Below are 20,711 nucleotides of genomic sequence, written 5' to 3' on the forward strand. Positions count from 1 at the left end.
TTGCATACCTTTCTTAATTTTAAACCATTCAGTGTCCCCATGTTCTGTTCAAACAACTCCCTCTTGGTCCAGGTACAGATTTCTCATGAGCACAATGAAGTGTTCCAGAATACTCAGACTTTGCAATGTTGTCCTTAGCTTGTCATGCTCCACACAATCGAAAGTCTTTGTATAGTCAAGAAAGCACAGGTAAACACCTTTCTGATATTCTCTACTTTCAGCCAAGATCCATTGGACATCAGCAATGATATCCCTCGTTCCACAGCCTCTTCTGAATCTGGCTTGAACCTCTGGAAGTTCTCTGTCAATGTATGCATGCACCAGTTTCTGTATTACCTTTATTAGTCTAGCAAAATTCTATTATGTGATCTCCAGCATCATTTCTGTCACCAAGGTTATATTTTCCAACTACTGATCTTTCCTCTTTGTTTCCGACTTTTGCATTCTAATCACCAGTACTTATGAATGCATCTTGATTACATGTTTAATCTATTTCGGACTGAAAAAGTTGGTAGAATTCTTCAATTTCATCAGGACTGGCGTTAGTGATTGGTGTGTAAATGATAGTGGTATTAATTGATCTTCCATGTAGACGTATGGAAGTATCCTACCACTGACAGTGTTATACTTCAAAATAAATCTTGAAATACTCTTTTTGATGAAGAATGCTATGCCATTCGTCTTTGTTTTTCCCACCAGAGTAAACCATATGATTGTCCTATTTCAAAATGGCCAGTACTGTTAACATCAGCTTACTAATTCTAGCTAGGATGTAGATCTTTATACATTCTGTTTCATTTTTTATGACTTTCAATTTTCCTATATTCACACTTCATACATTCCATGTTCCAATTATTAGTGGATGTTTACAGTGATTTCTCCTCATTTTGAGTTGTGCCCCATAAGCAAATGAAGGTTCTGAAGCCTTTGCTCCGTTCACTCCCATTAAGGTCAACGCTGCTTTGAGGAGGCACCTCTTCCCCAGTTGTACTTTGAGTGGCTTCCACCCTGAGGGGCTCATCACCCAGCACTGTAGCTGACAGTATTCCACTGCTGTTAACAAACTTCTCAGTAGCTGACCATCCAGAAGTGGTCCACCTCGTCTTCATCCTAATCTGTCTTAGTCTGGAAGCTCTGCTAAAACTTGTCCAAAATGTATGACCCTGCTGATATTTAAAATACTGGTGGCATATCTTCCAGCATCACAGCAACACATAAGCCATCACAGTAAGACAAACTGACAGACAAGTGGTAAATATTCCTCGTAGGCGTATGCATATTTTCTTATCACTGACAGCATTGTACCTCAGGATAGGTCCTAAAATGTTCTTTTTGTGACAATCAATGTGATGTCATCCTTCTTCAGTTTATCAATCCTAGTATAATTGTCCAATTCAGAATGGCCACTATCAGTCCATTTCAGCTCACTAATAACTAGGATGGAGTCCTGGTTTGGCACTGAAGAATAAACACTGGACTGCTAACCCCAAGGTTGGCAATGCAAGCCCCCCAGCTGCTCCACAGAAACCCTATACAGGTTCACTATGAGTTGGAGTTGACTTGACAGCACTTAACAACAACAATGCCTAAGATATCAATATTTGTGTATTTCATTTCATTTTTGATGACTTCCAGTGTCCCTAGATTCATACTTCATGCATTCTACGTTCTAATTATTAATGGATGTCTTCAGCTCTTCTCATTTCGAGTTGTGCCACCTCAGCAAATGAGGGTCCTGAAAACTTTGCTCCATCCACATCATTAAGGTCACTTCCCCAGTTGTATTTTGAGTGCCTTCCAACCTGACGGGCTCATCTTCCCGCACTATATCAGACAGTGGTCCATCTAGTCCTTCTTCCTGGTGTGTCCTAGTCTGAAACTTTGCTGACAACTGTCCACCACTGGTGACCCTGCTGGTATTTGAAATACCAGTGGCAGAGCTTCCAGAATCACAGCAACACACAAGCCACCACAGCATGACACATTGGCAGACTAGTGGTCGAGAAGACTCCCTGGGTAGCGCAAATGGTTAAGCACTCAACTATTTTCTTGGGTTGGCAGCTGAAAACCACCCAGAGGTGCTTGGGGAAAAAAAGCTTGGTGCTCAGCTTAGTTTAAGGGAATGCTGAGCAATGGAATGTGACGAGCAGATCTGGATGTTGTCAAAACTTTGACATTTAAAAAGAACCTTCACATTTAAAAATAGCTCATCACATCCTAAAGGCCGATCCCATCCTGGAAATGGAGAGAGGCTTTAATCAGTTAACCCATTCTTTCCCCTGCCCCTTGGAGTAGGAGTCCAGAGACTGTTGGAAATAGAGAGTAAGCCTTGGCTGGAGGTGGGAAGCAGAGGAAGGTATGTTGTGCTATTTGGAGAGGGTAGGCACAGTAGAGACTCTGGTAATCAAGGGACAACTGAATGGTGTACCTACCACTTGAAGGAGTCCTGGGGTGGCGCTGTGGGCTAATGCATCAGACTGCAAAGTCGTTTGAACTGCAAGGTCAGTGGTTCAAGCTCACCAGCTACTCCTTGGAAACACTATACAGGGTTGCTATGGGTCGGAATCGACTCAACGTTACTTAACAACAGTAACAACAAACCGCTTGAAAGCCATTGTATGGGGTCCTGCCCTCATGGGACTGGCATTTTATAGGGAGAGCCAGACAGTAAACCTACATACATGTAGACCAGCAGTAGGGAACACAGTCATGGGGCAGGCTTCCTCGTTGCTGGCTTAGGGCTTCTTTAAGGAGGCAATACTTGAGTTGAAACCTGACGGGTGAGGAGAGCTCAGCCAGCTAAAGCCCTGGAGGAAGAGCTTTCCAGGTCTGGAGAAGAGCAAGTGCAAAGGCCCTGAGGCAGTCATGAGCCTGGCTTCATGGAGGGCAGATGTTGGTGCATAAAGCAGGGATGGGTACAGAGTGAAGTGGAAGAAGGTGGCAGGAAGGAGCCAGATCAAGTACAGACTTGCAGGTCATAGGAAGAAATGGAGATTTTATTCTAAGTACATTAGGGAGTCACTGAAGAGTTTTAAGCAGGGGAATGAATTCAATTGGAATTATGACTTTAAAGAAGCCCTCTAACTGCTGTGTGGTGAAGAGAATATAGGGCCAGGAGTGGCAAATGTGAAGCCTGTGAAATGGCTGATGGTTGAAGCGCAATAGCGGTCTCAGTGGCAGCTGCAGGCAGTGATAATGGAGATGGAGTGAAGAGGATATATTCCGGATCTACGAAGTATTTTGGAGCTGGAGTTGTCAGTGTTAGCTAGTGGAGTAGGCACCAGGATTGGAGAAACAATGCTGGACTTTGGGCCTGAGCCAACAGTAGATTTGCTTGCCTTTAATGAGACAGGATAGGCAGGCCCCTCAAGGAGTGAGTTGGCCACCTGGCAAATTGGCAGTGAAGCCAAGATCAGAGAAGCCCAGTCTCCCAAGTGGCCTGGGTCTGTTACCCCCCAACTCACCCACCCGCCCACACACACAGCCTTCCTAAAATAGAACAGTAGCTCCAAGACCTGCAGACCAACCCCCAAGGTCATTGAAAATGCCCTTGCTGAGGTCACAGAGCCCCATTCCTTGGAAATCAGTGCTCCTGACAGCTTGTATTCCAGGAACTAAGTCAGTGCAACCTTGGCCTATGAAGTATGTATTAATGACTAATTATAGTTGCCACCCATTAATCACCATGACCAATGCTTGGTTGATTTCCACAAGCTGATTATCACCTGAACTCAATGGTCTGTGACCCTAGGAGGAAGCGGGACATCTCCTTTGTTCCCCAAGCTTGAATTGACCTAGTAACCCAAGCCATAGAATATGGCTGTCTGCTCCCCAGCACGTAGGCAGTTCCTCATTTAGGGTGCAGCCAAGGGCAGCTGGGCAAATGCTGGCAGACCCTTGGATGGTACTACTTAAGAAAGGCATCTACTTTAGTTAAGAAAGGCATTTACAGAAATTGACACCTTCAGCTTTTGTTGTTGCTGTTGTTAAGTGCCATCAAGTCGGTTCCGACTCTTAGTGACCCTGTATAGAGTTTCTTGAACCTTAAAGTGGCTAGTGAGCTTGAACCACCAACCTGGCAGTTCAAACTGACTTTGCAGTCCAGCGCATTAACCCACAGTGCTACAGCAGGGCTCTGAACACTAGCCACTACTTTGATGTTGTTGTTAAGTGCTGTCGAGTTGGTTCCGACTCATAATGACCCTGTATAGGGTTTCTAAGGAGTGGCTGATGAATTTGAACCGCTGACCTTGTGGTTCAAACTGACCTTGCAGTCCAGTGCGTTAGCCCATAGCACAATACCAGGACTCCACTACTACTTTAGTATAATATTTTTGCCCAACATTGTAGACTCCCAGCAGAGATGTTCAGTTCCTTAATGGTCAGGAAGGGACCGAGAGCCCTCTGGTACACTGTTTAATTAAAGCCTCACAGCACCTCTGTCAGGCGGTCCGTAGTATTACCCTTTTCCACCTGGGGGTGCTGAGGCTGAGAGAGGACAAGCCATGTGCCCAGGGTGAGACTCTATCAGGCCTGTCAAACCATGTATTCAGTGAGTTTTCAGTGAGGATATTTTTTGTGCCAGGCATTCTTCTAAGTACTAAGGATAATAAATAAAAAGATGGTGCTTCGGAAGAAAGGCCTGATGACTTGCTTCTGAAAACTCAAGTCATTGAAGCCCAGTGGAGCTCAGTTCTACTCTGACCCTCACAGAACCGCCATGAATCCAAGTCGATAGCAGCTAGTTATAACGTACTTTGGGGATGAGATAGACACACAAAAAAGTCAACAAGTATGATATAGAAAGTAACGAGTTCTGTAAGGGGAAAATGCAGAGTAAAAGGGTAACGTGAGAGTGAACAGAAGGTGGTGGTCAGCAAAGGTCCCTGGGCAGGAGGCAGTTGAGTAGAGATCTGTATGCACAGAGCCAGTCACATGGGCATTTGAGGAAAGAGCATTTCAGGTGGTGGAAACAGCAGGCGCAAAGGTCCTGGGCTCAGCAAGAACTTTTGAGAAGGTGCAGGGTGAGCCTTGTAGGTTCCTATAGTTTTAGCTCAGGTTTCAAGTCTCCATCGTGCCCATGGAAAGAAGAATGTGTTCTCTAGACATGGGAGCCATTTCTGTGGTCTGGGAAGAAAAGTGATCGGGGAAGAGGCTTGAGAGGAATAGAAGTCTATTCCTCCTCCCGGGCTTCAGAGCAGTGCTCTTCAAAGGTGTACAGTAATGCAGAGTCCCTGCCCTGTCCTGTGCTGGGACTGAGGGATGATGCTGAGGAAAGGGTGAGCGGGTGAGAGATGGTCTCCATTTGCCAGGCTAAGAGGCTTGGACTGGGCTCTGTGGACAGAGATGTAACAGGGAGAAGCCTGAGGCACACAGACCAGTGAAGAATTACTTGGCACCGGCTATTGAAGAGAAGCTCAGGCAGGAAGCAAACTGGATGCTCGAGAAGATGGTATTACGTGGAATGTAAGACACTGTGGCCCTGAGTGTGAGGGATGTGAGAGAGAGAAGGTCGTTGGGTCTGCTGGTCTCTTGGGTGGCTGTCATGGTCTGAGCTAACAACCAGGAGGAGGCACAGAAGGGTGCTTTATGCTGCACAGAAGCTCATTGTCTGGCTTCCCTGTCACCTCATGGTGCAGCTCAGGGTGCAAACGCTTAGGCTGGAAAACCAGAGGCCTGTTGTTTGCTGCCTGATGATAGAAATGACTTCAACAGGGTTCATGATACCCCTTTCAGATCCCCATTTCTTACTAACCAAATAGTAACCTTTTCTTTTTATTGTGGTGAAATTATACACAACAAAACATCTCATTTCTACATGTGTGATTCAATGACATTAATTACATTCTTCAAATTGTTCAGCCACTTTTCTGAATTATTCCACTGCTATTAATATAAACTCAAGGAGCTCTGGTAGCGTAGTGGTTACGAATCAGGCTGCAAACTGCAATGTCAGCTGTTCTAAACTACTGACTTTCTGCTCCCGTAAAGATTTACAGCCTCAGAAACCCTGTTCAGGGTCGCTATGGGATGGAACCGACTCGACGGCACTTAACAACAACATTAATATAAACTCAAGGAGCTCTGGTAGCGTACTGGTTACGAATCCGACTGCTGACCTCAACATCGGTAGCTCAAAACTACCGGCTGTTCCGTGGGAGAAAGATGAGGCTTTCTGCTCCCACAAATCTGCTGCACAGGAACTTTTTAAAGTATTGAAGAGCAGAGATGTCAGCTTGAGGACTAAGGTGCGCCTGACCCAAGCCATGGTATTTTCAATAACCTCATATGCATGTGAAAGCTGGACAGTGAATAAGGAAGATCGTAGAAGAATTGATGCCTTTGAGTTGTGGTGTTGGAGGAGAATACTGAAAGTGCCATGGACTGCCAAAAGAACCAATAGATCTGTTTTGGAAGAAGTGCAGCCAGAGTGCTCCTCGGAGACCAGGATGGCTAAGCTTCGTCTCTCATACTTTGGACATATTGTCTGGAGGAAACAGTCGCTGGAAAGGATGTCATGCTGGGTAAGGTGGAGGGTCAGAGAAAAAGAGGAAGACCCCCAACAAGATGAATTGGCCAGGTGGCATCATTGATGGACTCAAGTGTGGCAGCAGTAATGAGGTTGGCCCAGGATCGGACATTGTTTCGTTTTGCTGTGCATGGGGTCACTATGAGTCCATTCCTACTCGATGGCACCTGACAACAACAACCAAGATTTGCAGCCTTGGAAACCCTGTGCAGGGTCACTATGAGTCAGAACCGACTCCACGGTACTTAATAACAACAATTAATATAAACTCAGTGCCCCTGTTCAAAAACTTATCCTTTTCCCTCTCCCTCACACTCCCAGTAACCATTAATCATTTATGGGGCTGTAGGCTAAGCACTGGACTGTTAACCACAGGTTGGTGGTTCAAACCTACCAGTTGCTCTTCGGAAACCCTATTCAGTGTCACTGTTAGTCGAAACTATTTCTATTACCCTTAACAACAGCAATGTGTATTTACTTAGGAACCCTAATGGCATAGGGTGAAACCATTTGACTATTAACCAAAAGGTCAGCAGTTAGAACCCACCAGCCATTCCTCAGGAGAAAGATGTAGCACTCTGTTTCCTGAAAGTTTTACACCTTTGAGAGCTTAAGGAACAATTCTGCTCTGCCTTGTTGGGTCCCTGTGAGTCAGAATCAACTCAACGTAATAGCCTTTATTGTTGTTGTTGTTGTTATGTGCTGTGGAGTCGGTTCCGACTCATAGCGACCCTGTACAGGGTTTCCGAGGCTTTATATATTTGCTTATTTCTTATTAGTGAGATCGTACAGTAGTCAGTTGTTTCTACTTTGTGGCAATTGTGAAACGTGCCGCAGTGAGCAGGGGTGTACTCTTTGCATTGCTGCCTTCGCTGCTGCTGGGTACACACCAATGGCTGGGATTGCTGCGTCACACGTAGTTCTGTGTTCAATCTTTTGAGGAACTGCCAAATTGTGTTCTTATCTTTTCTTATGAACTTCTGGGCTATAAAATTAGAGCTTGGACAGGCCACCTGTGGTTATATTTGGGTACATTAATTTTTCCAATTATAAACTGAGCACAGAGTCATTATGGATCATTTTGAAAAGACAAAACAAATCATATTAAACAATATGTCTTTCACCTTTTCTCCTATGCAGTGGTTTGCTTGTTATGTCTTAGTTGGGATCCTATGGCATATTCTCAAGTATATTTTCTATCCACTTAAAATTTTTACTCTATTGCATAGGCATTTTTTTCTACTACTGCATTTTGGCCTCATTTTACATGGCTCCTTAGTTTTTCACTGCATGAGTGTACCATACATTACTTAATTAATTTATTGTTATTAGACCTTCAGATTGTTTCCCATTTCATGTTATCAATACATCAATCATGCCTTGAAATTCCAAATATTTTCTACCTTTAGAATTGCTTTCTTAAGCTTGGAATTACAGATATGGACTTCCTGATGCAAAAATAAAGGTTTTTTTTTCGAAGTTTTTGATACAATCTGGTTTTGTCTAATTCCCCTCCAGAAAATTTGTACCACTGCACACTCCTACTCACCGCCTTCACAGCTTTGGGGGGGGGGGGGGGGGGGGGGGGGGGGGGGGGGGGGGGGGGGGGGGGGGGGGGGGGGGGGGGGGGGGGGGGGGGGGGGGGGGCGGGGAGAAAGAACAACACCAAAAAAACCTGAGCTTTACTAACTTGGTGGAACATATTATCTTGCTTTTAAATCACATCACTTTTAATAGTTGTGTGGTATCTCATCCAGGAAGCTGTACTCTTTTTTTAACTGTCTGTTTTTCATGGGGTTATGCATTCAGGACCTTTCCAGTGTTTGGGTTTTATAAATTCCACTGCTACAAAACCTCTCTCTGCTGAAACCCTGAACTGCTTCTTTGCCTGTGTTTTTTCTTTCTCAAGGACACTACGATGCTCGGGCCAGAGTCCTTGTTTGCCATGTGACCTCCCTGCTCCAAGTGCCCCTGGAGGAGCTGGATACCCTTGAGGAGACATTCCTTGAGACCCTAAAGGAGACCAAAGAGGAGGAATCTGAGTAAGAGCCCCCTGGGACTCCAGTCATCCCTGTCAATAACTGGGGAATTCCACTTGCCAAAAGGGGGCTTCAAAAAGTTCCTGGGAAAATTCCATTACCTTTTCATGCCATTTTTCCACTAGCTTTTTGAAGCTCCCTCATATACTTTTCCTTTAAAAGGAGGTGCTGTTAAGTAGGAGTGTTGGACTGAGGGTGAGAAGTCCCAGTTATAAGCCAGACTCATTGAATCCTTAGAAAGTCACTACCCAACTCTGGGCCTGAGTTTCCCTCATTTGTAAGACGACGGGATTGAATTGAGGATCGCAAAAGACTGACTATGCAATCTGAACATTCGCTGCCCCTGACACGCAAATGTGGGTATCTCCTGATACCCTCCTTCATCTCAGGCTCGCATAGCATCTTGAGCGTAGAATCAAACAGACCTGGGTTCAAATCTCACTTCTGACACCCATGCACTGTCTGACCTAGAGCAGGTGAACCTCTTCACTAAACTACAATATTCTCATCTGTAGAATGGGATACGATAACCATCCTCTCAGGGTCATGATGAAAACCACATGCAATCATAGTACAAAATGCTTGGCCCAAGGCTAGCACGTAGCAAGCACTCAGAGACATGAGTCCTTCCCTTCTGCCATGTGCTCATGTACTTAACAATTGTAGGGCAGTTTTGCTGACTATGTATGGTAAGGAGCCCGTAAAGGGAAATTTTACTGGTTACTTGGCCAAAGAGTGGCTCTTTCTCAAACACTTCACAGGGGAGCTAATCCAAGAGCAATAAATCAGTCATAGTCACAGCCTAATCGCGAGCTCCTTGCACCAGGCACGTCTCCCCAGTCTTTGTCAGACTGCAGTGGCTTTCTTTGAACAACCAGGTCATGCGGCTCAGCCCAGCTGGAAACTGAGCTCTGAGGGCCACATTCAGAGCACGGTTGTCCTCTGGCCAGGGTTTGTTGGGCAAAGGGAGAGGTGTTTCCGTGAAGAAAGGAGGAAACTTGATCTGTTACAATGACCTGAAAACAGACTTGCTTTGGCTCCCAAAGCTGTCAGTAAAGAAACACCTGAAGCCAGGCTAGGTGTTTGGATGTATTGGAAATGTGTAGTGTCTTATGTGCCTTGAAATGAAGGAACCTCTTAGCTATTGTTTGGGAATCTTGTCAGAAAGACAGGTATCACCTAAAAGGGGTTTGTTTGGACTAAATACCAGTAATGCCAGACTAAGGTAGATATAAAACAAGTTCTAGCCTTCTTGGCGTCAGACACAGTCCAGCTCTGTCACTTACCAGCCACGAGAGCTTGAACAAGTTATTTAACTTTTTGAGCCTTAGATGCTCACCAGCAAAATGGGATAATAATGTTGTTGTGCTGGTGGTTAAGAGCTATCGAGTCAGCTCTGACTCATAGTGACCTTGTCTGTATAAGGTTTTCAAGGACTGGCTGGTAAGCTTGAACCGGTGACCTGGCAGTTCAAACCAACTTTGCAGTCCAGTGCATTAACCTACAGCGCCACACCAGGACTCTGGGATAGAACTCAGTAAGCAGGGGGATAATAATAGCTCCCTGCTTACTGAGTTCTTGTGAATGTAAAATGTTTCAAGCAGGCCTGGCACAGAATAACTCAATAGTAAATGTCATTATTTCCTGCTGTTCATATTACTGTTGTAATCACTATCATTATGTGTGGCTCCTTTCCCCAGAAAAATTATTCCCACATGTAAATTTTAGGGTCTTTGCAGACCTCTCAGATCCAGTCTGTGGTTTCTGGAAGGTTCTGAGGCTAAAAAACCTAGTAACTATTGAACCAGGTGACCTGGTTCTCATTTTGATTCTGCTACTAGCTAAGTATGGCCTTGGACACATCACTTTCCCTCTCTGAGCACCAGTTTTCCACTGGCACAATCAAATCGAACTGAATGTAAGTTCTTTCAACTCTGAGGTTTTCATGTTTCTGTGAAGTGAGCTTATCACTCAGTACTTTGAGGTGATTCTTTCCAGCTGGCGTTGAGGGTGTGATGTGCCAACTGTGGTACTTGGGTCCCCATCTGAGCCTTAAGTCTTTCCAGGCTTCCCCTACTTGCTTAGTGACTTCATCTCTCTGTGCCTCTGATTCTCCATCTCTAACATGAAGATAGTGGTAGTATCTATCTACATAGCATTGTTAAGAGAATTAAATTAATTGGTGCTCATCATATGCTTGGCACACAGTAGGTTCTCAGTAAGCTTGAACTAATAACACTGGTGAAAGTTCACACTGGCCTCCTTATAATTACAACGCCAACAACTAACTCTCACTGAGTGCTTACTAGATGCCGGCACCTGACGTCATTTCATTGGCTCCTCAGAGCATAGCAGTCCCTTGAGGGGTTTGCAGGTAAAGAAACAGAAAGATGTAACAGCCAAGGTCCCACCGCTGTCAGTAACTGGGCCAGGATTTGAAACAAGCCTGTCTGAGTCAGCCACCATAACATCCAGACATAATGTCACTTACTCTGCCCCTGACATCATGGTTAACAATCCCAAGTGGCCTCCTTAATTCTGAAGAAAGTAGTAAAGATAGTGTTTCATGGAGCTTTAACTAGAAAAATGTCTCTAGCCTTCCTGGAGATAAGCGCTTCCTCTCTCTCAAGGGAGGGTGATAAAGGAAAAAGGTGGTGGTGAAGTGATCAGATGATAAGGTAGGGAACACCTCTCACAGGAGGGGAGGTGGCATTGAGCAAAATGTAGCTACATTGGATCTGTGAGATGGGTGTCTTGCTTTTCATTAGGGATGCTGAGCTTCTGCCTGACCCAAGTCTACCACTTGGCTCCCACCTCTGTCTTTGAAAGGTTGAAGTGGAAGGCCAAGTCCAGGTCGTCTCTGGCATTGCTAGGTTGACATCCTATCTAATCAGTGTGACAAAAATCAAACATAAGAACAAGGCTGTCATTGAGTGTTGGTATTGTCTGAATTTTCCATCTCAGTCAGAGGAAGCATTCCAGGTGGATCTCAGAGGGAACATCTCCACTTGTGCCTTAAAGGGCAGAAGTCAGCCAGACAGCTGAAGTCTGTATAAGAGCAAAATGCTGTGGTAGTTAATGATGATTGGAAAAGGTATTCACTTTATGTACAAAACAATTACAAAGAATGTTCACCTGCTTACAGAAAATAGAGGAAAAGATGCTTAAAGGGAATGGTTTAGGAGAGAATGCCTTCGCTGCGTAACTTTAGGAAAAAGATATTCTCTGTGAGTCGGCGAATGTTTATAAACATTAAATAATAATGCAAAGCAGAAGACTAGAGATTAGAATATGCCATTAAAGTATGCCCCTCATGGTTTTCTCTAATGTGGACAATCTTTAGTAAAATGGATTGGATATGCTAATATTCATGCATTTAAATAACACAAACTTCAAGAATTATATTTACTTTTTGTATTTCCATTAGACTGTGCATCTTCTCTTTGGAACTCAGCTATAAAAGTGTGACTATCTCATGTCACAAGCTTCTGGTGTGGAGCTGTAGGGTCAGCACTGGACTGCTAATCACAAGGTTGGTGGTTCAAATTCAGCAGCTGCTCCTTGGAAACCCTATACATGGTCAGTATGAGTCAGAACTGACTCAACATCGCTTAACAACAACAATTTCAATTTCATAGATGTGCAGACATCACTGCGGAATAGTCTAGAAACAGACGATGCACTCATTCAAGAATTCAACTATGTTCTTAATTATAAATCTGTGGTGCTAATTATAACAATACCATTTCAGATTTATTCTAGTATTCCAGAAATTTCATTTTTTATGGTAATTGGCTTATTGGACTATATTCTAGCTAAATAGTTCTGTTGAGCCAAAATATGCATCCCATGTCCCTCTGTTTTCCTAAATGTTGACAGTCTGTGAGGGAAGATATTACCATGGTAAGATGTTCACTTCTGATCCTTGTTGGAATATTTAAGTTTCATTCAGTGTTCTGAATGGGCTTTCCATTTCAAGGCCAGGGCAGGATGCTGAGGTTGGAGAGTCAAAAAAGGTTTGCTCCATGTCCTAAAAGTTTGGTTCAGAGATTTTCAAACATCACTATAAGTCAGAACTGACTCCACGGCACTTAACAACAGTCTCTGGAAGCAGTCTGCCACATCTTTCTCCCATGGAGTAGCTGATAGGTTTGAACTACCAACTTTTCAGTTAGCAGCTGAGCACTCAACTGTTGTACCACAAGATCTCTACGGCATTAGCTAAGTCCCATCCTTACAAAGGGTCCTCCTCCATTTATATTTCATAGGCGAGAAAACTGAGGCCCAGAAAAATTGGGTGTCTTGCTCTAAGTCACACAATAAGAGAATGTCAGAGCCGGACTCAAATGCTTCTCCCAGATCTCAAGACCATTGGCTGTTTTGAATGAAGATGCAGCGATTCATAGCCAGCTGTTTGGTCAGTGGCAGGCTCCTCTCGTATGTCTTTAGCAGCTCGGTTGTTGTCTCAACACTTTCCAGCTCTCCCTATTTGTACTGAGTAGTGAGAGCAATGAAGGGCCAAAGTCTCCTTAGCCTGTGTTCAAAGGAACTCAGAGGGATGATGAAAGACATGATCATAGCAACAAAATAATGAGTGATTTAGGAGCCCTGGTGGTGCTGTGGTTCCAGCACTTGTCTGCTAACCAAAAGGTTGGTGGTTCAAACCCATGAGTCGCTCCACAGGAGAAGGATGTGGTCATCTGCTTCTGTAAAGGTTTACGGTCTTGGAGACCCAATGGGGCAGTTCTGCTCTACCCCATACAGACACTATGAACTGGAATTGACTCAAAAGCAATACGTTTGGTTTTCTGGGTTTGATTATACCCTTTTGTTGGATAAGGAAACTCAGACTTGACAGGTAATTTGTGCATAACCACAACATTAGTAAATGACTTTATTTGTCAGGATGGGCTGCCGTTTTGCTGCAATCTCAGAAGCGTAAGTTGTATTTATTTGCGCTACATGCCCTTCACTGATTGGCTGTGGCTTTAGTCCATACTGCCTTCACTCTGAGGTTCCTTCACTCTAAGGATGCTAACCGATCGGTTGGTGGTTTGAACTCACCAGCCACTCCACAGGAGAAAGATGAGGCAGCTCTAGGCTGTCTTACAGGGTCACTATGAGTCAGAATTAACACAGCGTTGGGTTTTGGTTTGATCTTCTCTCTGGGCCCCAGGCTGACAGAGCAACCTCTGTCTGCGACGCTGCTGGTCTCAGAGCAGACTGAAAGGACACAGATCAGGGTCCTCTGCACTAGCTCTTAAAGTGACCTGTGTCACTGCCACCTACATTTCATTGGCTAAAGTAGGTCACGTGGCCTCCTCAGTTCTATAGGCAGAGATGTATAGTCCTTCTATAGGGAGGCCCAGTGCAGGGAGGGATGACTGACTATTTTGTGAATGGTAATATGGTATTCCACATCAGCAGAGGTAGGAGTCAAGTCTGTGTCTAAATAACACTCTGTTGCTGTCAAATCATCTCCAACTCATGGCGACCCCGTGTGTGCAGAGTATAACTGTGCGCCATAGGGATTTCTTAGCTGATTGTTTGAAAGCAGATCACCAGAATGCACTACATTCTTGAGAGAAGTGTGTGGGTTGAGTGGCTAAAGGAATGGCTGGATTTAATCTGTACAAACCAGATGTAAGGTTCAGGGAGGTGACGCATCATAGCAATAAGAAAACCGACCAGGTGCTTCTGAGTCCGTTCCAATTCCTGGTGTCCCCAGGTGTATTGGAACAGAACTGTGCCCCATAGGGTTTTCACTGGTTGAGTTTGGGGAAATAGTGCCAGGCTTTTCTTCCAGGGCACCTCAGTGGACTCAACCTCCAACCTTTCTATTAGCAGCTAAGTGTATTAACTGTTTCACTGCCAGGGACTCCATGATAACAATACCCATTAGCATCCAGTCAATTCCAAATCACAGCAACCTTGTTGTTGTTAAGTGCCATTAAGTTGGTTCCAACTTATAGAGACCTTGTATAAGGTTTCCAGGAGCAGCTGGTAGGTTTGAACCACCAACCTTGTCATTAGTAGTCCAGTACTTATCCTACAGGACCACACCAGGACTCCCATAAAGACCTTTGTTGTTTGTTGTTAAGTGCCGTATAAGGTTTCCGAGGATGGCTGTGGGTTGGAACTGCCCATCTTGCAGTTCAATCTGACCTTGCCACCACTAATTGAGCATTTGCAGTGTACCAGTCATTAAGTTAAAAGCTCCTCTTAATTGGTCCCCACAACCCCTCAGGAAATAGGTCATACTATCCCTTTATACCTATAATATGGGGACAATAATAAAACTGCTGCTTAGGATAAGATTAACTGTGTTAATTGCAAAATACAATGGCTGGCATATAGAAGCCCTCGGGATATATGAACTCCTCTTCTTTTATTACCCTCATCATTTCTTATCATTCCACACGGAGCTGTTGTCCAAACTCCAATGTTAGTCCAGAGTCCACGCCAATAATGACCGCAGCTCCCCAGCCCTCTCCCTCTCCTCCTACCTCTATGGCTTCCAGGTGGCTGAGGGCTGAATCCCCGACAGAAAAGCCGGGTTTGGTGACAGCCATTAACCCTCCCAGCAGTCAGCTCAGGGTCCAGCTGACCCCGGTCCACCCCAGTTCTATCCTGTGGCTGAATATCATAGCTTTTAAACTTCACGTCGGAGCGATGTAGACACAGCTCCATTGCCAAGGTTACCCATGCAGACATTTCTCTAACCCATCTTCTAAATCATCATTCTGAAGGAAATGGGTTTTCAGTTGTCCCAGAGGGAGGTGGGAGTGGGTAGGGGAGGAAGGCTAAGTAGGAGACAGTGACTTCTGTGAATCTATTTAGTACTCGTCTGGGGCCATCTGTTAAAAGACCTTTTTTGTGCTTCTTTTGCTGTTGTTATTTTCTTGTCTTCTCATTATTCAAATTGCAACCTTTTAGGATGAACCTGTGGGGTAAGTAACGCATCCCATGCACTGGGATTCCCCAGCTGGCTTCCAGAATGTGGTCAGCTTTTCTAGAACCATGGATGGGCCCTGGGGTGACTTAGGTGCCTTACTCTGCATGACAGTGCACCCTCATTGACATCAGTGTGGGGGCTGGGGAGGTGGGGAGGTCTCTAGGGGTCCTAGGCACAGCTGGCCCTAAAAGCCAACCTTTCCCCACCCCATCCACCCCCAGAATGGCCGAGGCATCCCGGAAGAAAAAAGAAAACCGGAGGAAATGGAAGCGCTATCTCCTGATAGGCCTGGCAACTATTGGAGGTGGCACAGTGATCGGTAAGGCCAACTCCAGATAGTGACTTTTAGACCATGGGGGGCGTGGGTTGGGGCATAGGAGTACAGCACACAGTGGGGTGAGCTGGAAGGTGACTGAAGTGGAAGGACCTCAAAAGTGACCATTCCCTAAGATACCCACCCAGGGTATCTTTAATGTCAGTGACCAGGGAACTCCCTTAGCCAGTTTTGCAGCCATCCCTGACTAAATGATATGCCTTCTCTAGATCTATTTAAGTCCTTTTAGTCCCCCAGCCCAGACTTCAACACAAGAACCTTCCACTCCCCAAGCCCTGCTTCTCCTATGTCTCAAGTTCGCTTTGCCTTGTAATATATCGCTTAGAACAACACAAATATATTATCTCACAGTTCTGGAGCTCAGACGCACAAAATGTATCTTCTAGTTACTGTTGTTAGGTGTCATCGAATTGATTCCAACTCATAGCGACCCTGTGTACAACAGAACAAAATGTTGGCTGGTTCCGCACCATCTTCACAATTGTTGTTACGTTTGAACCGTGCTGATGTCACGTGTCAATCCGTCTCATTGGAGGTCTTCTTTTTCAATGATCCTCCACTTTGCCAAGCATGATGTCCTTTTCCAGACAACTGGTCTCTCCTGACAGCATGTCTGAAGTGTGAAAGACACCTCGCCATCCTGGCTTCTAAGGAACATTCTGCCTGCACTTCTTCCAACACAGATTTGTTTGTTCTTCTGGTAGTCCATGGTACTTTGAATATTCTTCTCCAGCACCATAATTCAAACACATCAATTCTTCTCAGGTCTTCCATATTCATTGTCTAGCTTTCACATGCATATAAGGCAATTGAAAATACCATTGCTTGGGTCAGGCACACCTTTGTCCCCAAACCTGATATCTTTGTTTGCTCTTGAATACTTTAAAGAGGACTTCAGCAGTAGATTTGTCTAATGTTGTCTTTCTGGGCTAAAATCAAGATGTCAGTGGGCCTGAGTTCTTTATGAAGACTCTCTAGGACAATTGCCTTGCCTTCTTCAGCTTCTAGAGGCTACCTGAGTTCCTTGGGCCCTGGACCAATCACTCTAACCTCTATTTTTATTATCATATCTCCTTCTCTGACCAAGCCTCCTTCCTCCCTCTTATAAGTATACATATGGAAGATGGAAGGAATACACAGCGTCACTATGCCAAAAACAAGGGCTCACCATTCAACCATTTCAGTAGGTAGGATTAGAGACCAAGAACCGATGGTAGGAAGAAAGAAGTCCAAGCTGCAATGAAGGCACTGGCAAAAAACAAAGCTCTAGACATTGACAGACTACCAGTTCAGATGTTTCAACAAACAGATGCAATACTGGAAGTGTTGCCAAGAAACCACTGAAAGAGATCCATGTTTGTACCCGTTCCGAGAGGTGATCCCACAGAATGCAGAAATTATTGAATAGTATTCTTAGTAGCACACCCAAGAAAAATTTTGCTAAAGAGAATTAAAAAAATGGTTGCAGCAGTACATCAGCAGGGATCTGTGAGAAACTTAAAGATGGATTCAGAAGAGGACTTGGAATAAGGGATATCTTTGCTGATGTCAGGTGGATCTTAGCTGAAAGCTGAGAATACCAGAAGGATGTTTACCTGTGTTTTATTGAGTCTGCAAAGGCCTTTGACTGAGTGGATCATAACAAACTAAAACAATGGGTAGAATGAGAACTCCAAAACACTAACTGTGCTCATGAAAAACCTGTATATAGACTGAAAAGCCAGTCATTCAAACAAAATAAAGGAACACTGTATGATTTCAATCAGGAAAAGTGTGTGTCAGGGTTGTATACTTTCACCATATTTATTTAATTTGTGGGTTGAGCAAATAATCCAAGAAGCTGGATTATATGAAGATGAATGTGACATCAGGATTGGAGGAAGACTAACTACCAAGCTGCAATGTGCAGATGATACAACCTTGCTTGCTGCAAATGAAGAGGACTTGAAGTTCTTACAGATGAAGATCAAAGAATACAGCCTCAGTATGTATCACACTTCAATGGAAAGAAAACCAAAATTCTGGACCAGTAAAGCAACATCATGATAAGCAGAGAAAAAGACTGAAGTTGTCAAGGATTTTATTTTACTTGGATCCTCAATCAGTGTCCATAGAGGCAGAAGTCAAGAAATCAAATGACACATTGCACTGGGCAAATCTGCTCTTAAATAACTCATTAAAATGTTAAGAAGTGAAGAAGTCACCTTGAGGACTAAGGTGCACCTAACCCAAGCCATGGTATTTTCAGTCACTTCATATGCATGTGAAAGCTGGACAGTGAATAAGGAAGACCATAGAAGACTTGATGCCTTTGAACCGTGATGCTGGTGAACAGTATGGACTTTACCATGAACTGCCAGAGAATGAACAAATCGGTTTAGAAGTCGAGCCTGAATCCTCCTTAGAAGTGAGAATGGCGAGACTTCATTCCATATATTTTGGGCATGTTATCAGGAAGGTCTAGTCTCTGGTAAAGTAGAGGGTCCGTGAAAAAGAAGGAGACCCTCCATGAGCTAGACTGACACAGTGGCTCCAACAGTGGGCTCCAACATAGGAAGGCTTGTGAGGGTGCCTCAGGACCTGGCGGTGCTGCCTTCTCTTGTACATGGAGCCTCTGTGAGTCAGAACCAACTTGACAGCACCTAACAACTGTATCAGATGATTACATTGGGCCCACCCGGATAATCCAGGCTCAGTCTCCCCATCTCAAGATCCTTAACTTAATCCCGTTTGCAAAATTCCTTGACATGCAGGGTCACAAATTTGTAGATTCTGGGCATTAGGACATGGTTATCCTTTGTTGTTGTTAAGTGCCGTTGAGTCGATTCCGACCCATAGTGATCCTGTATAGGGTTTCCAAGGAGCAACTGGTGAGCTTGAACCACTAACCTTGCATTTCAAACGGCTTTGCAGTCTGGCGCATTAACCCACAGCGCCTTACCAGGACTCCTGGTTATCCTTGTTGTTATGTGCCGTGGAGTCAGTTCCGACTCAGAGCGACCCTGTACAGGGTTTCCGAGGCTGTAAATCTTTACGGGAGCAGAAAGCCTCATCTTTCTCCCGCGGAACAGCTGGTGGTTTCTAACTGCTGAACGTGAGATTAGCAGCCCGATTCGTAACCAATCCTTAGGAGGAAGCCATTATTCCTTGTCTAGAACTTGGGAACAATGTTGTGCGTAGGTAGCAATACAATTTGCATTAGTCAATGGCAGCCACATAGTGGAGTCCCTGGGTGGTACAGACGGTGAGCGGGAAAGTTGGAGGGGTGAGTCCATCCAGAGGCTTCTCAGTAGAAAGGCCTGTCTGCTTCCCAAAACTCAGCCATTGAAAACTCTGTGGAGCACAGGTCGCTGGTATTGTCAGATGGTTCCATGAATGGCAATGGGCAGCTCATGAGGGAAGAACCCAGCAGGCTGTGTCCTCATTCTCACCTTTATCCACTGCCGGTGGTTTTCCTTGCAGGTGTGACTGGGGGTCTAGCTGCCCCACTTGTTGCTACAGGAGCTGCGACTATCATTGGCAGTGCTGGGGCAGCCGCGCTTGGTTCTGTGGCAGGAATAGCCGTCATGACATCACTGTTCGGTGCAGCGGGAGCTGGCCTGACAGGTATGTTCAACACTAACGGGCCTCTCTTCCTGCACCCTGTGTAAACTTTCTGAGAAGGAATCTGATTGGACCTGCTTGCCACCATCCAGTAAGGAGTACAGTTCCCAGTCCTTCTTCCCCAGAGATGTTTAGAGGGTACAAGGCTACTGTTCATTTTACCTACTTCACTTGGGGGAGTTCTTCCAAACCACATAAGTCAGTATACACCCACGTATGTAGATTCCTGTTCAACTCCCCAAGTGGGGTATCACTCCCTTCATTGATAATCTTGCATAACTTGATCTACTTTATTGAATGGAGGGGATCATGCCTTCAAAATGTGTGGGAAGGAAAAAGGTGCAGAACCAACTCAGTCAGGACAGAGTTTAGCTCCTGGGCTCTGAGTCCAAACCCCAGCTGTGAATTTCAGGTGCTGGCCAGCTGGGAGCAGTCTTGTAGTCTCGTCTCGAGTTGAAGAAAATAATGGCGCCTCCCTCAGGAACGAAATGCATTTGTCCAGATCGGGGCACATAGCCGGTGCTCACCAAATGGGCCATTGTGACGAATGTGCCGTGGGACTGCCAGTCTCTTGCATGCTCATTTTCATGTCTGGGTCTTTAGGATACAAGATGAAGAAGCGTGTTGGGGCCATTGAAGAATTCACATTCCTACCTCTAACAGAGGGCAAGCAACTGCACATCACCATCGCCATCACCGGGTGGCTCGCATCTGGAAAATACCGTGAGAATCAGAGGTGGATGGAGTGAGGGGTGGGGGAAGGGATTCAACTGAGCTGGACCTGCTGCTGCATTCGGACCCTAGGCTCGGCTCTGGACGGTGTATGTCTCTTGGGGTGTGGGTATTATGAACCCCATTTACAGAGATGAAAACTGAGGCTCAGGGAGGGGAGGTGACTTCATCCCCCATACATCCATCTATTCATCCACCTATCTACTCTTTCTCCCACATATCCATTCATCCATCCATCCACCTACCCACCCATCCACCCATCCATCCATCCATCCATCCACCTACCCACCCATCCATCCACCCATCCATCCACCTACCCACTCATCAGCATTTAGAGAATACCATGCTTTCTGTGTGCCAGACACTGAGCCAGGCTCTGGGGACAAAGGTGAAGAGCTCAGGCAGGATCTCTGTGCCCTGGCAAGTAGGAGACAGACTGTTGAGCAAGAAACTATGAAGAAGCTTTATGGATTGGAAGGAGCCCTGGTAGTGCAGAGTTTAAGCACTCAGCTGTTAATC

General features: G+C 45.1%; 1 protein-coding gene across 1 annotated transcript in view; it reads left to right on the forward strand.

Moving 5' to 3' along the window:
- TMCO4 (transmembrane and coiled-coil domains 4) overlaps nucleotides 1-20,711 on the forward strand; it is a gene marked incomplete at its 3' end in the record, with an annotated part of 70,658 nt that overhangs the window by 37,257 nt on the left and 12,690 nt on the right. Inside the window, exons 5-7 of the mRNA XM_006862411.1 lie at nucleotides 8,439-8,571; nucleotides 15,745-15,842; nucleotides 19,320-19,463. Of these exons, the coding sequence (XP_006862473.1) occupies nucleotides 8,439-8,571; nucleotides 15,745-15,842; nucleotides 19,320-19,463 (375 nt within the window). The remainder of the gene's footprint in view (nucleotides 1-8,438; nucleotides 8,572-15,744; nucleotides 15,843-19,319; nucleotides 19,464-20,711) is intronic.

Source organism: Chrysochloris asiatica, unplaced genomic scaffold (genome assembly GCF_000296735.1).
Source record: "Chrysochloris asiatica unplaced genomic scaffold, ChrAsi1.0 scaffold00047, whole genome shotgun sequence".
Lineage (NCBI taxonomy): Eukaryota > Metazoa > Chordata > Mammalia > Afrosoricida > Chrysochloridae > Chrysochloris > Chrysochloris asiatica.